Source organism: Electrona antarctica (assembly GCF_951216825.1).
Source record: "Electrona antarctica genome assembly, chromosome: 20".
NCBI lineage: Eukaryota > Metazoa > Chordata > Actinopteri > Myctophiformes > Myctophidae > Electrona > Electrona antarctica.
Genome location: NC_136801.1, coordinates 21,215,083 through 21,228,501, shown reverse-complemented (window position 1 = coordinate 21,228,501; position 13,419 = coordinate 21,215,083). Strand labels below are relative to the sequence as shown.

At 49.6% G+C, this 13,419-nt stretch overlaps 1 protein-coding gene across 1 annotated transcript in view; it reads right to left on the bottom strand.

The window, feature by feature from the left end:
- LOC306913425 (rho guanine nucleotide exchange factor 4-like) overlaps nucleotides 1-2,732 on the bottom strand; it is an 87,011-nt gene extending 84,279 nt beyond the window's left edge. The window contains exon 1 of the mRNA XM_079490064.1: nucleotides 1,314-2,732. Coding sequence (XP_079346190.1) covers nucleotides 1,314-2,552 — 1,239 coding nt within the window. The 5' untranslated portion in view covers nucleotides 2,553-2,732. The remainder of the gene's footprint in view (nucleotides 1-1,313) is intronic.
- Nucleotides 2,733-13,419: the final 10,687 nt, after the last annotated feature.

Sequence of the window (13,419 nt, the reverse complement as noted above, 5' to 3'; positions counted from 1 at the left end):
TCTATCATGTCTACATACAGTAGCAAAGACCATCAGATGCATGCCTTCATTCATGCACGTCCCCCCCCCCCCCAGCGTGCATGCACACGCACACACACACACACACACACACACACACACACACACACACACACACACACACACACACACACACACACACACACACACACACACACACACACACACACACACACACACACACACACACACAGGGTGAAGAAGAACAGATTAACTGCCACGGCGTGTTATTTCTATTCCGCTATAAAGCCAGAGCTAGTGAGTGAATGAGAGCGTAAACACTCTCTCTCTCTCTCTCTCTCTCTTTCTCTCTCTCTCTCTGTCTCTCTCTCTCTCTCTCTCTCAGGGAGCTGAGCTGACACCCCGTCAGCATCTTGATGGAGCTCTGAACAAGGCCTTTTTTTATTTCGATACACAGATTTATAGCGATGCTCAACAGGCAGGGCAATTCAATGGGCGGAGAAAACAAAGCATTCACACAAATCAGGGTAATTGCCATGCATATTTATGTGTGTTTCCTTTCAGCGGGCCAGCGGCGCGCATGTCAATGAGAAAAGACATGGAGGCTATCCTTCTGTTGTTCCTACGTTTTTGCATTTCATTCATTGAGTGTTGTCACCAGGGGTCATCAATGTCCGTATACGGACAAATGTGTCCATTTGATGTTCTGTTTCACAAAATGTTCAAAAAATGTTCTTATTTTGATCATGAGACCCAATTACCGAATGTCAGTCTCCAGGTTTTCTTCAGGATTATATGTATGACACTATTGTCAAAGTCCTACTAGGCCTAATTTGACACTTGTTACCGCAGTGAAATTAGTTCTCCGCATTTGACCCATCTCTTGGAGCGGCGAGCCGCAACAGTGCCACGCTCGGGAATCATTTGTAATTGATCTGAATGGTTCTCAAACGCTTTATTTGCAAGGATAGCCGTGACCGGACATCTTTGAACACTCTCAGAGTTACAGACCTGTTATGGTCATTCAGGGCTATCTCTTTATGTGTTTCCAGTAATCATTTATTGTCCGCTCATTTTGTATGTCCATGGCAAAAATTACATTTTGACAAAAATGTCCACCACAAGCCAACACTACACGGCGATGGCCCCTGGTTGTCACATGTATTTTCAATCTTTGTTAGCAGCCTGTACAATCATTATTCAGATTAGTTGCGTTGTCTCTATGTAAAGCCAAGAATAATGACGTGAGATAGTAACACATGTTAATATTAGACTATTATAAATATGATGCTACGCATGCGTGGGGTACAGTAGCAATGTCCTTTGTTTCTTACCTCTAATTCACTGATGGAGCCGATGGTATACAGACTGATGTGTGACTGGCAGTCTAGGCCGCCCTCGCCTACATCCAGAGGGCTGAGGGAGAGGCCCAGCGTGGGCTTCAGTGTCCTGGGCCTCTCCGGAGGGTCCGTCAAGCCCTCCACGCTGGCCGACTGGCCCAGAAGGATGGGCGATATGGCGCTGGCCCGCACCGAGTGGTGGGGGTACCGGAAGACCCTGCGCTGAGCTGACGGCCGGGGGCTGTTGGGCTTGGGGCTCATGGGCCTGAGGGGACTCTCTGCCGGGCCGTCGCTGCCCACCGGAGAGGAGCTGGCCCACGGCGAGGGGAACTGATTGGCTAGAGTGGCCAGTAGGGAGGGGCTCAGGGGGGAGAGAGGGCTGACGTCGTGCGGCAAGGCCTCGGAGTCGTCTGACGACGACAGCGCGGGGACGGAGTCGGAGGCGTCGAAGGACAGACCGTTGGGCGAGCCTTTTCTCCTCTGGCCCTCGGACTGGCACCCGTGGGGAGCGTCCTTTCCGCCGTCCTGCGGAACGGCCCTTTTCGAGAGTGGGTCGGTGTGCCGCAGCGCCCTGGGCGAAGTAGCTGACCCCGGGACGCCGAGGATGTCCTGCCCCGCACCGCCGCCTTCCGCGTTGGGCACCGACAGAGTCCTCCTCAGCAGCTCCGCCTCTCGGGCCTTCTTCAGCTTCCTCCAGGACGGTTTGGGTTTTGCCGTCTCGTCGTCGGGGCAGCCGTTGAGCTGCTCCTCGTTCTCCTTGTCCATGGTGCGCGACTCGAACAGGCTGGAGAGGGACTTGTGCGCCTGGGCGAAGCGCATGCGGATGTTCAGGCTGTCGTTGCTCTTGCTCCTCTTGTACACGTGGCCGTCGGGCGCCTGTGCGTGCCTGAGGTGCGGGCCGTCCAGGCCGGGGGCTCCGTTTCGGTCCCCTCCCCCGCCACCTTGGCCGAAGAGCTGACGGACGTGGCGAGTGCGCGGGGTGGACGGGAAGAAGCCGTGCTGCTCCTCTCCTACTTCGGTCTCAGGATGTCCCGAAGAGGTACACACCTGCTGGACCGTCTGGTGGAGGACGCTGCTATGGAGGAAGACCTCGTCGTCCGAGTTGTCGCCCTGGCTCTCCTGTTCCGACATGGAGGACCTGAAATTAAGCGGCTCGCCGCCGTCGAGCAAGTCCCCGGGAGAGTCGTCGCCCTTCGTACCCCTGGAGCTCTTGGCCTTCCTGAAGGAGGGCATCTTGGCGAAGACGGAGAACTTTGAGCCTTTGTTGGCCGCGTGGTTGCCTTTCGTCTTGCTCTTCTTACTCGCTTTGTCCAGATTGCCGTTCTCCGTCCAAAAAGCATGAAGGCTCGCCTCGTCGTTTTCCTCGCCGGTGGTGCTCTGAGACACGCCATCGTCGGACACGGTCGCGGGGCTCTGGCGCCTGTCATCGCCGCCTCGTAGCGAGGACGGGGTTCGTGGGTCATCGCCGCCTCGTAGCGAGGACGGGGTTCGTGGGTCATCGCCGCCTCGTAGCGAGGACGGGGTTCCTGGGTCATCACTCTTGGGGCCGGAGAAGCACGTGTCCCCAGAGAGGTCAGCGGTGTCTCTTTCCCCCTCGGCAGGTCTCATGTCGGAGCGTTCTTTCTGCTCCGCCGGCACCCCAGAGTTCTCCTGCGAACGCCCCACCTCCAGAATGGGCTCCAGCAGGCCGCTGACCGAGACCGGGCTGAGGGCGGCGGCGTCAGGGAACGGGTACGACGCTACCTCGACCCCCTGCTGCGGAGGAGTCCGTGTGTGTTCCCTGAACTCCTCAGCCAGTGTGTACTCACCTAATGAATCGGACAAGGCACTTCTCTCCCTGTAGGATGTGTGATTAAACGGCTCGCTAACATGCTGGCCTTGCTGTTTGTGATCACGGTCCACTAGCAGGCCTCTGCTTTCTAAACACGAGACCAGAGGCTTCAGGCTTTCGTTGCTCTGTGGGTGTGAATTGGCACTCTTTTCATCCGGCGTGTCCTTGACACTAACACGTTCGCATTCTTCGCTTATCTGCTTTGAAACACTCTTGGCCTTGGGGCTCTCCCCTGCCCGAGGTATGACCAGCTCTTCCTCCTCGGCCAGGCTGAAGGGACACAGGCCGTCAAGGTCCTCCCCTAGGCCGGACACAGCAGAGTCCTCGCTGCTCCAGTAGGCCTCGCGGTCCAGAGGCGACGAGCAGAGGAGCGGTTTGTCCTGGTCAACGCCAGAGGTCACGTTTTGCTCGCCCCAGGAGCAAAACGTTCTCAGCCCGCTCCCTAAGCTGCTCTGGAACACCTCTCCCCTCTCCGGACCGTCCTCCGCTCTGCTTGCCTTTGTGTTGTTGTTGGAGTCTGAGGGCGGAGAGAGAGAAGACTCCACGTCACGGGGAGTCGCAGGGATTTCCAGCGTGAGCTGCACTTGCCTACAAAGACTCGGTATCGTGCCGACGGCAGTTTCTACACTGATATGGGCCGCGAATGTCTGATTTGGGCCGAGCCGCTCTGCGCAGTTATCCCGAATGGGTTTAGCAGCTCCGGGTTCTGTTGAACCTTCCTCTATGTCACTGAGCACACGCCACGCACCACTAGTGTCCAGATCAGTGGACGGCGCTACGGTGACGGCTCCCGGCCCACTGTGCTCGCACAGCTCTGCTGTGCCGAGGTCAAACTCTGCGGGACCAACCGTCCTCGCCGCGTCCTGGCCCAGAATGTGAAAAACACAACTACTGTCCTCTTCCTCCTCCTCCTCGTTGTTTGGTCGGCGAAGAGAGCAGGGTGATCCAGCCCATCTGCCCTCTCCTCCTGAGGTCTCTGATAGCAGCCGAGAGGGATCCTCTGAGCGCGGGGGGGTGTCAGAGAGAACCAGCTGGTCCACTACGTGGGGCTGGGGGGGCACGGCCCCCCTGCCAGTGTGTGACTGAGTGTGATCCCAGACGGGTCGCGCCCCCACCCCCTCCCAAGTCCCGTCGGCCAGGTGGCGCCCGTTCGCGGGAGCGTCCGTGTTTGTGCACCGCCCCTGCTCCTGCCGTTCGCGGATTAGAGCGCAGGTTTGGCCCACAACCTGCAGCGACCGTGAAGAACCTGAGCCCTGTGGGACGGGTGAACCGGGCCGGGTTTCTTGTGGAAACGACGTGCTACTCGGGGTGGTAGGGGCGTAGGCATCCAGTAAAAAAAGAGGTCTCGCCTCTGTAGAAAATGTGATGGAGGAGCAGATTTCGTTTACGATCCCAAATGATTTCTTCCCCTCCGACTCGCGGCCGGTGCACCCGCCGCCTCGCTCGGCTCGAGAGCGGACGTCCGACGCGCGCGCCTCCGACGTGGGCTTTGTCACGCCGACCCCAGGGCGTGTCTCAGAGGGGGGTCTGTCGGGGATCTCCCCGTCGTGTGAACAGGGAACGTCCAAACCGCGTGGCGATATGTTGACCTGTGCATGTAGCTTGTCTTTGAAACCTGTGTCGTGCGGTACAGTGTTTGTGCGGTACGCCTCCGTCGACCCTATGCTTGTGGAACTGGGTTCAATAATGAACTGTGAGTCTGTGTGTATCGTCTCAGGTGTGTGCCGTTGGTTCACGGGGGCGCACCGTGGTTCTGGGTTATGCGCGCTCAGCGCGTCTGTGAAATATTCATCGGAACCACATATGCTTTCTGTACAATGTGGCTCTATTTTGTCGTTTGTTTTTTCAATACAGCAAGGCCCCGAAATCTCACTAGATCGATCTAACGTACTCACTTCTATGGCATGTGTCTGTCTGTTGTTTTCTACGATGACGCCTTGGCGTCCTAGACTGTGTTCTTGTCCATCTGCACGATCACTACTGAATGTATAGGAATGTGTGTGCTTCCCTTGGTCTATATCCCTAGGTATGGCTATTTCAGGGAGTTTTCGGTCCGTGCTCTCGTCATCGGCTCTGCGTGTCTTGTCTAAGCTTGTGTCTCGTCCCTCTGTGCTGTTCTGCCGTGTATCTACAAATCCGTCCTCTGTGCGATCTATCCGTATTGTGCATGTGTAAGGGTCCGGGGGGGCTTCAGGCAGACTAGCGCTTCTACAACGTTGCGACCGTGGCTTCGATTCCTGAGCGCCCGCCGTGGTATTTACCTTGGCGACACTGACGGCGTCTTCGCGGCTTCCGCTTTTTACGCCTTCCGTTGGCCTTGCGTCGATTTGTGCTTCCGTGCAAACAGCGACAGTTTGTAACGTCGGTTCGCCACCACTGCGTGTACTTCTTAGATCCCTCGGGGGGGTGCTGCTGCTGCTGCGGGGTGCTGGTGGGTGTGCGCTAATATGCGACGGGTCCACATTGCTCTCCGCGCTTTTCCGCCTGGTGCGGCCAAAGCCGCGCGCTGCGCGAGTCTCCACGGCCTGTCTGCAGCCGTGGCTGGACGCGGCGACGACGCCGCCGGACTCCCTCCTTCGGGCTCTACTCTGGCTGCAGCCGGGCTCTGCCCTCCTCCAGCCGTGGTGACACGCCGCCTCCTCCTCGTCGTCTCCCAGCGCCTGCGGCGCCCCCTGCGGGCGGTCCTCCTCGCCGTCGGGACTCGGGTGGTCCGACAGGGCGTCGCTGTGCCATGAGCAGGAGTCAAAGTACTCGTCTGACGTGTCCTCGCCGCCGCCGCTCCCCCTCCTGTCACAATGACAAATTTAAGTTGACGATTAATTGTTGACCCACCAGTTTTGGAGATATGGCTTATAGAGTAATGTCTTGAGAAAACAGGCTTGAAAGGTTCACTTCTGTGGTCTCTAACATTACACCTAGCTACATGTTTTCATATTTACATGTCGATTTCAGCTCTGGCATTTATTTCAGATATGCTCTAGTATGTGAAGAGTCTGCCTGTGCTATTAACTCATTTTGGATAAAAAAATAAATCAAAAAATTCTCCTCTGGTGAAAAGCTGGAGTTTGCTCTCAGTCAAATCTGGTCACAAATAATTGTGGTTAACGATTTCATTCTGTTTTCTTTTTTGCATTGAACGTAGGAACGTTACAATTTGTATTTCTGTTTGCCTTTTAGGCTTCGTAATCACACATTGCAAAGGGCAGACATGACACAAAACTTAAAGGAGAGTTCAGGACAACCCGTTTTTGACTGAATTCTGATGATAACGCTGTGGAGCGTAAGCAGGAAGCGACAGTTGTGGAGTTATATACCACAACATCAGCAACAGATGGAAATAAAATAATAAAATAATAATAATCGATATAGCGTTTGATGAACGCTCAGCATGGATTTTGTTTTTGTTTGTTTTTTGCTAATTTTACAGTGATCAATGGATTAATTATTATTATTTAATACTTTTGTATACTTTTTTTCTTTCCAAAAAATCTACAAGCTTATAGCGGAAATAGTTGATCTACAAGCTTATAGCGGTAATAGTTGATCTACAAGCTTACGTTGTTGGTGACGTGTTGTAAGCTTGTAAGATCCACAACTATTTCCTCCATTTCTGAAAAATATTTGAAAATGTATGGACATTTTTCAACATGGAAACGATTGACGATTATGCAAAAAAAATATATACGATTATCTCAACTAATTGCGATTATGCGATTAGTATGTAATAAAGGCCTATACCTCTCGCACCATTCCTGGGGGTCGGTGGCGGCGCCTAAATCCCCCTCCTCTAAGCCTAATCCGCTGGCACGGTGCTGGGCCGATTCTTCAAGGGCTTCCTGAGTCTGTGGGGAGACGGAGAAACACACAGAGAGAGAGAGAGAGAGAGAGAGAGAGAAGAGTGAGATATAAAATCAATGAAAGAACAAGAGTGTCGGGGAGAGCTTAGCATAATGCAGCTGATCCAGATACAGCCACCGATAAGCCACGTACACACAGAGCACTCAATTAGTGGACCATGTCATCAGTGGTGGAAAAAGTACTCAATTGTTTTACTTAAGTAAAAGTACCAATACAGCAATTTAGAGTACGGAATTGAAAATGTACTTGAGTAAAAGTACAAAAGTATCGGCATCAAAATGTACTTAAAGTACTAACAGTAAAAGTATTGCAGAATGTCCCATTTCACAAGTTCAAAATGTGTACAAAATCTATTGAAAATAGCCGATCTACAAGCTCACAATGCGTCGCAACGCGACGCATTGTGACGAAGCCTAAAAGGCAAACAGAAATGTAATTTCCATTCATAATGTTTCAATTTCCAAATGCCAAAAACACAATTAAATTGTCTACTTAATGGGCTACTAACCATATCTTACTTCAATGATGTTTAGCGGACAAACAAAAAACTGTGTACAGGGGCGGAGCTACCGGGGGGAAGGGGGGGGGGGGGTGTTTCCCCCCGGCCCCTTGACTCCAGGGGGCCCGGGGCTGTCAGATGATCGATCGACAAATACACACCGTTACACAGACACTCGACAGATACCCAGTCAAAGCATTATCTCTCAGGGCTCTACAAATATGTAAGTTCACTTAAGAAATAAAACTAGTGTTGACTAATCATTACAAGTAGGCTATAGCTCTTATTTTGAAGAGGAAGAGGAAGTCTGTTTAGGTTGTAGCCTATACTTCCATGACAGACAGACAGTTGTTTTTCCTCCCGGGAGGGAGAGACTAACAGACTGTAAACATTGAAGTGATGGTGGTGGTCAGGTGGTGGATTGCTTCTAGCCAAAGCCATGATGCTGCGCATCTTTGACTTGAACAATGTGTACACACTTTGGAATATACGTTAAACATGGTGGAGAAGTGGATCCTATCTAGCTTGTATCTCAGTCTGACACCTTAATTAAGTTGCGAGAGCAACTTATGTGCAGTTGCTGGGATATGTTTGTTTGCTGCGATATCGCCGCCGATATATGGCGACGGGGGTGGGGGGGGGGGTCAGGTTCGGCGAGGCCCGGGCGACCGGGCATCAGACATTGGTGATGCATCAGACACCGATGATGCATCAGACATTGGTTCTAACTCCCTTCCTGGACTACCCCCCCCCCCCCCACCCCCAAGGAGGGGCAGTGCACCAAAGCATTGTGGTCATTGTAGTAATTCAACAATCCGGTCAAACCCTATAGTCAAACACACAGACTTCATTATTTGTTCTGGACAGAGCAGTGAAATGTCCCTTTAAATGTGTAACCAGCCCTAGGGATGACATGCAGATCAGAGTCAGGCTTCAGAGACCTGGAGTCATTTAAACAGTGGCTGTGGGGACAGTAAGACACGTCATGTTGACAGAGCTGCTGCAGCGTGTTAGTCACTGCATAATGCAACGTGAACAGTGTGCACCGTAAAACCCTGTGTGAGTGAGTTAAGTAACTCCAACTCTGTTAAGGTCCTATTTTTACACTCGCACAGTGAGTCAACTATACCTGTGCAATTAACACAGAGTCACCGTGTATGACATAAGAGCCTACAGTACAGCACCAAAACAAAAGTGAAAATTGAAAAGTCATTATGCGTGTGTGTGTGTGTGTGACTGTGTGTGTGTGTGTGTGTGTGTGTGTGTGTGTGTGTGTATGCGTGCGTGCGTGCATGTTTCAGTTTGACAGACATTCATGCCCTGAAGTCATAGTGACTTCACGCAGGCACGCACGCACGCACGCACGCACGCACGCACGCACGCACGCACACACTCACTTAGTTAAAAAAGTTAAAAACTTCCACTGAACAACAGTAACAATCGTGAACTTTTACTCAAGTAAATGATGAATTCCAGACTTTTACTTGTAACAGAGTACAGTACATTGCAGTACTAGATACTTTTACTCAAGTAAAAAGATGTTGTCCATTCTTCCACCACTGCTGGTGGGTTCTTACCCTCCAAAGCCTCAGCAGTCGGGCTGCGTCCGGCCCCAGCGCGTAGAGGCGAGCGCCCGCCCAGCTCAGCGCCGCTCCCATGGCGCCCTCCTTCCAACGCACACGCCACCACCACCTGTACGCAACGCCGCTTGTACGTCGCCGACCCCCGCGTCCACCATTCCCATTCCTCTCCGGCTCTCTGCACCGCTATCGCACGCCTCTCCTATAGCTTCCTCCTCCTCTACTGCTGTCATCTCCTCTACCCTCCGCCTCCTTTTTGTGTCTCTGTTTATCTTCCATGATCACCGGCGGTGCTCCTTGCTAAGCCGCACAGAGAGAGCCACGGGGTGGGGCGGGGTGGGGGGGTTTTTGGGAGGGGTTTTACATTACAGACCCCGTGGCGACGTCCCCTCTCTCTCTCTCTCTCTCTTCACCAGAAAGTATGTCTACCTGTGAGTGCAGGACTAGCCTTGATCTTAACCTTGAATGAGCCGGTGCTGCTGCAGCTATACACAGCACACTGTGATCTCTGCCACCGAAATAAGCACTACAGCGACACACGCTAAGAAGAAGCGCGCTGCTATAAATACAGCGCTAGCACAACAACAAGGCTGTTGACACGACATGGCCAAGGCCTTAAAGTAGGCCCTGGTGCTGCTGGGACACTCTGGCCGTACAGTGAGGCTGCAGCAACACAAGAATCTGTTCAGGAAATGAATGCAAGGATCTTCCAGAGTGATAAGACTGCATGCAGCGTGTATATCACTGTTGTTTTTGGCAGCACATTTAGATTTTAGTTTTAGTCATAGTCTTTTGAACAGTTTCCATTTAGTTTTAGTCACATTTTAGTCACCTGGAATGTTTTAATGTTTAGTCAAGTTTAACTAGACTAAATGCAATAAGATTTTAGTCGACTAAATCTACAGTTGTTTTAGTCAGCATGTGTTTTGGCGGGTCTTGATGCCGTCCTAATGGCTAATTTTACACTTGCTGAAAATAGCCGATCTACAAGCTCACAACGCGTCGCAACGCATGCAACCAAGTGTAAAATGACTTATACTGGATCTCTTGTCCACTAGTCCCTTCCTAACATTTTTGTCTTGTTTCTATCTGTTGACGAAATTGTCAATACATTTAACTTAGTTTTAGTCATCATACAGTAGCTTAGTTTTCATTTCGTTTCCATTTGGTTTTCGTCAGTGGAAAAAGGTAGTCGACGAACATTTTTCGTCTTAGTTTTAGTCGACAAAAACAACACTGGTGTATATACACATTTCTGTGGACGTTGTGTATTGTATGCTAAAATCATTTAACCCAATTAAGTCCTGAGGCAGATTCTACGAATGCTTTCATTCATTGCTCAATCTACCCAGAGAGACAAAACAAGTGGATGAAAAGAGAGGCTATTAGCTCTGGCAGGGCAGCTGCGTTGAGTGCAGAGAGCGTGCCGTAGTTGGGAAAAGCCCAGTGCTGTTATGATTACGTCATTCAGCACTGCCAATGGGACCAGATCCCTCTCTCCCTCTCTCCCTCTCTAACATACACACACATGTTCACTTCCAGATATAAGGCAAGGGAGCCCAGAGGTGGGAAAAGCACTCTCATGTTTTACTTAAGTAAAAGCCTCAATACTGCAATGTAGAAATAGTCTGTTACAATTAAGCATAAGTCCAGAATTCTAAATTTGCTTGAGTAAAAGTGCAAACGTATTGCCTTCAAAAAGTACTTAAAAGTACCAAAAGTAGAAAGTACAATTCAGACAGAAGGTCCCATTTCAAGTTTTAAAATCTATATACATGAAAATCTTTTGAAAATAGCTTGTTGATCGGCTATTTTCAAATGGCCGAAATGTTTATAGGGCTTTACTGTATGTTTTGTAATAACAATCCAAATCTACAAAGTAACTAGTAACGTAAAAGAAAAAGTATAGAAAATTGGAAATACTCAAGTAAAGTACAATTACCTCAAAATTGTACATAAGTATACAGTACTTATGTCAATGTACTTAGTTAGTTTCCACCAGAGTGGTGTAGACTAGGAGAGTGGCATCATTGAGGGGGCAGAAAACAGAGCTCGAGCGCTGTTCATGCAGCCCTGGCCTGGAGAGTGACAAGCTGGGGTTTACAATACATTCTTTTCAACGAGGGCAGCACAAATATCAGCAATTTCAGGCATGTGTGCAACATGACAACTGTTTTAAAGTATTGTACAGTGACAACTAAAGTCTCTGTAATGTTTATGTTGTACAATTACAAAAAACGATCTAACAATCTAACTTCGACAATAGAAGTATATGTAGAAGAGCAACCACTGGACTGGCCCCATGAAGTGAACATGAGTTGTCACAATTCTCTAATCTAAACGGCGCTGGTTCCACCACTGTGCGTGCACGCACGCACGCACGCACGCACGCACGCACGCACGCGCGCACGCACGCACACACGCACACGCACGCGCACACGCACACACACACACACACACACACACACACACGTTCACTTGGAGATATACGACAAGGGTCAAGGGAGCCAGGAAAACAGCAGGTCGGGGCCATACATCTAAATGGTTTGATCCACCTAAGCTGGAACAACATATGGTTAGGTTAGGTTAGGAGGCCCCTAGCCAGCCGCTAGACTGGAAAAGTGCTAATTGGTGTTTACTTCCTGTTAGTAGTCTCATGTGGGTCCTATAGGAAGCCTCTGTGTGCGCACAGGGGTATGTCCAGGGGTGTAAAAACCTAAGTGCATTTACTCAAGTACTGATTTTTTTTTCTTTTTACAATTTTGAGGTATTCTATTTAATATTCTATTCTATTCCTTTTTTTTCTTTTCTTTTTCTGCCTTTATTGATAGGTTGAAAGTACTGACAGGAAATGTGGAGAGATATGGGGGGGGAAGACAAAGACAAAGATCCACCGGGATCGGGAGTCGAACCCACAGCACGCCGTCAGGCTGGCTCAGCAGCCAAGGTGTGCAGACGGTTGAGCTAACCGTCCGGGCCTTTACTATACTATTTCGACTGCACTACATCTCAGGACGTACAATTTGATTATTATTACAAAACTATCTACAAGCTCACAATGATCTGCTATAGTTTCAAAAGATTTTTTTAATACATTGTATACATTTGAAAACTTGTGAAAGGGGCATTCTGCATTATGAGTACTTTCTACATTTTGATACCAATACTTTAAATCTTATATTTATTATTTAGAGTCTGGACCTTTACTTGTAACAGAGTATTTCTACATTGCAGTATTGATACTTTTACTTAAGTAAGTAAAAAAAAGAAGTGAGTACTGTTTCCCACCACAGGGACTGTCATATCTCTACACTGGATAATAGCCATAACGAGGCCATTAAGACCAGATCTAAAGTCAACTGAAAACTTTGGGGAGATTGAAAGAACTTGAGATTTGTCTCTCGTCCAGTCATAGGTCATCTTGGCACCGCACTGGGGAAGAGACTTGGGGATCTTAATCCATTTTAGGCGGGAACCCCTTTTGGTGTTTTAAGCATTATATTATGCTTTAGCTATTGAAGATCTACAAGCTCGTAGCGCGGCACTCGATCTGCTATTTTTGAAAAATTGTCTTCTGATTTAGAAGACATTTGTAGAATCGTCCTCAGGTCGAAATGGGTTAAAGCACAGATAGACACGAACGTGTTCTGGGAACAAAATGCTTTCAATATCTAATAGCACTATCCGATGGGATTAAAGCTCAGACGGAAGGTCCTATGGCGTCTGACATTTCCAGATGACCTTTTGGCATTGCAAAAATATTTCCAGTTCTTGAATGTGTGGATTCATCGAACGATATGCATTGATTCTACATAATAAAACAAACTAGTCTAACGCATGGATTATACTATACTACAATTTTGTCGGGTGGAAACCGCATATGTCCAAAACTGGTACTTTTCAGGATACCAATAAAAGAAATGGCAAAAGCGGCAGATCCACAAGCTCAAAACGCGACGCTTCGGTGCCATTTACAGGGTCAAGCACCCCCAAATGTATATACAGTACGTACTGTACTTGGCTGCAGGCACCCATTTGAAAAGAGTTTGTGCCAGGGACTCTTTTTGACAGAAACATTTTGTATTAATCTATATACAGTCATAGCATGGCCCAGCCACTGTGATTTCTGGTATAGAGGGGCGTGTGCCGCCGGAATCACGGGTATTGGTATCCTGAACACCCGCCCCTCTCTGCCCCTCCCCTCCCTGGTAGAAAACAGCGGACAACAATGACATCACCAAATTTAGAGCGACGCCCTGTAGTTCACTGTAGTTCACTCCCACTCCTAGACCAGGAAATGTGTCTCGTTTCCCCAGGCTTTTCTTTTTGAGC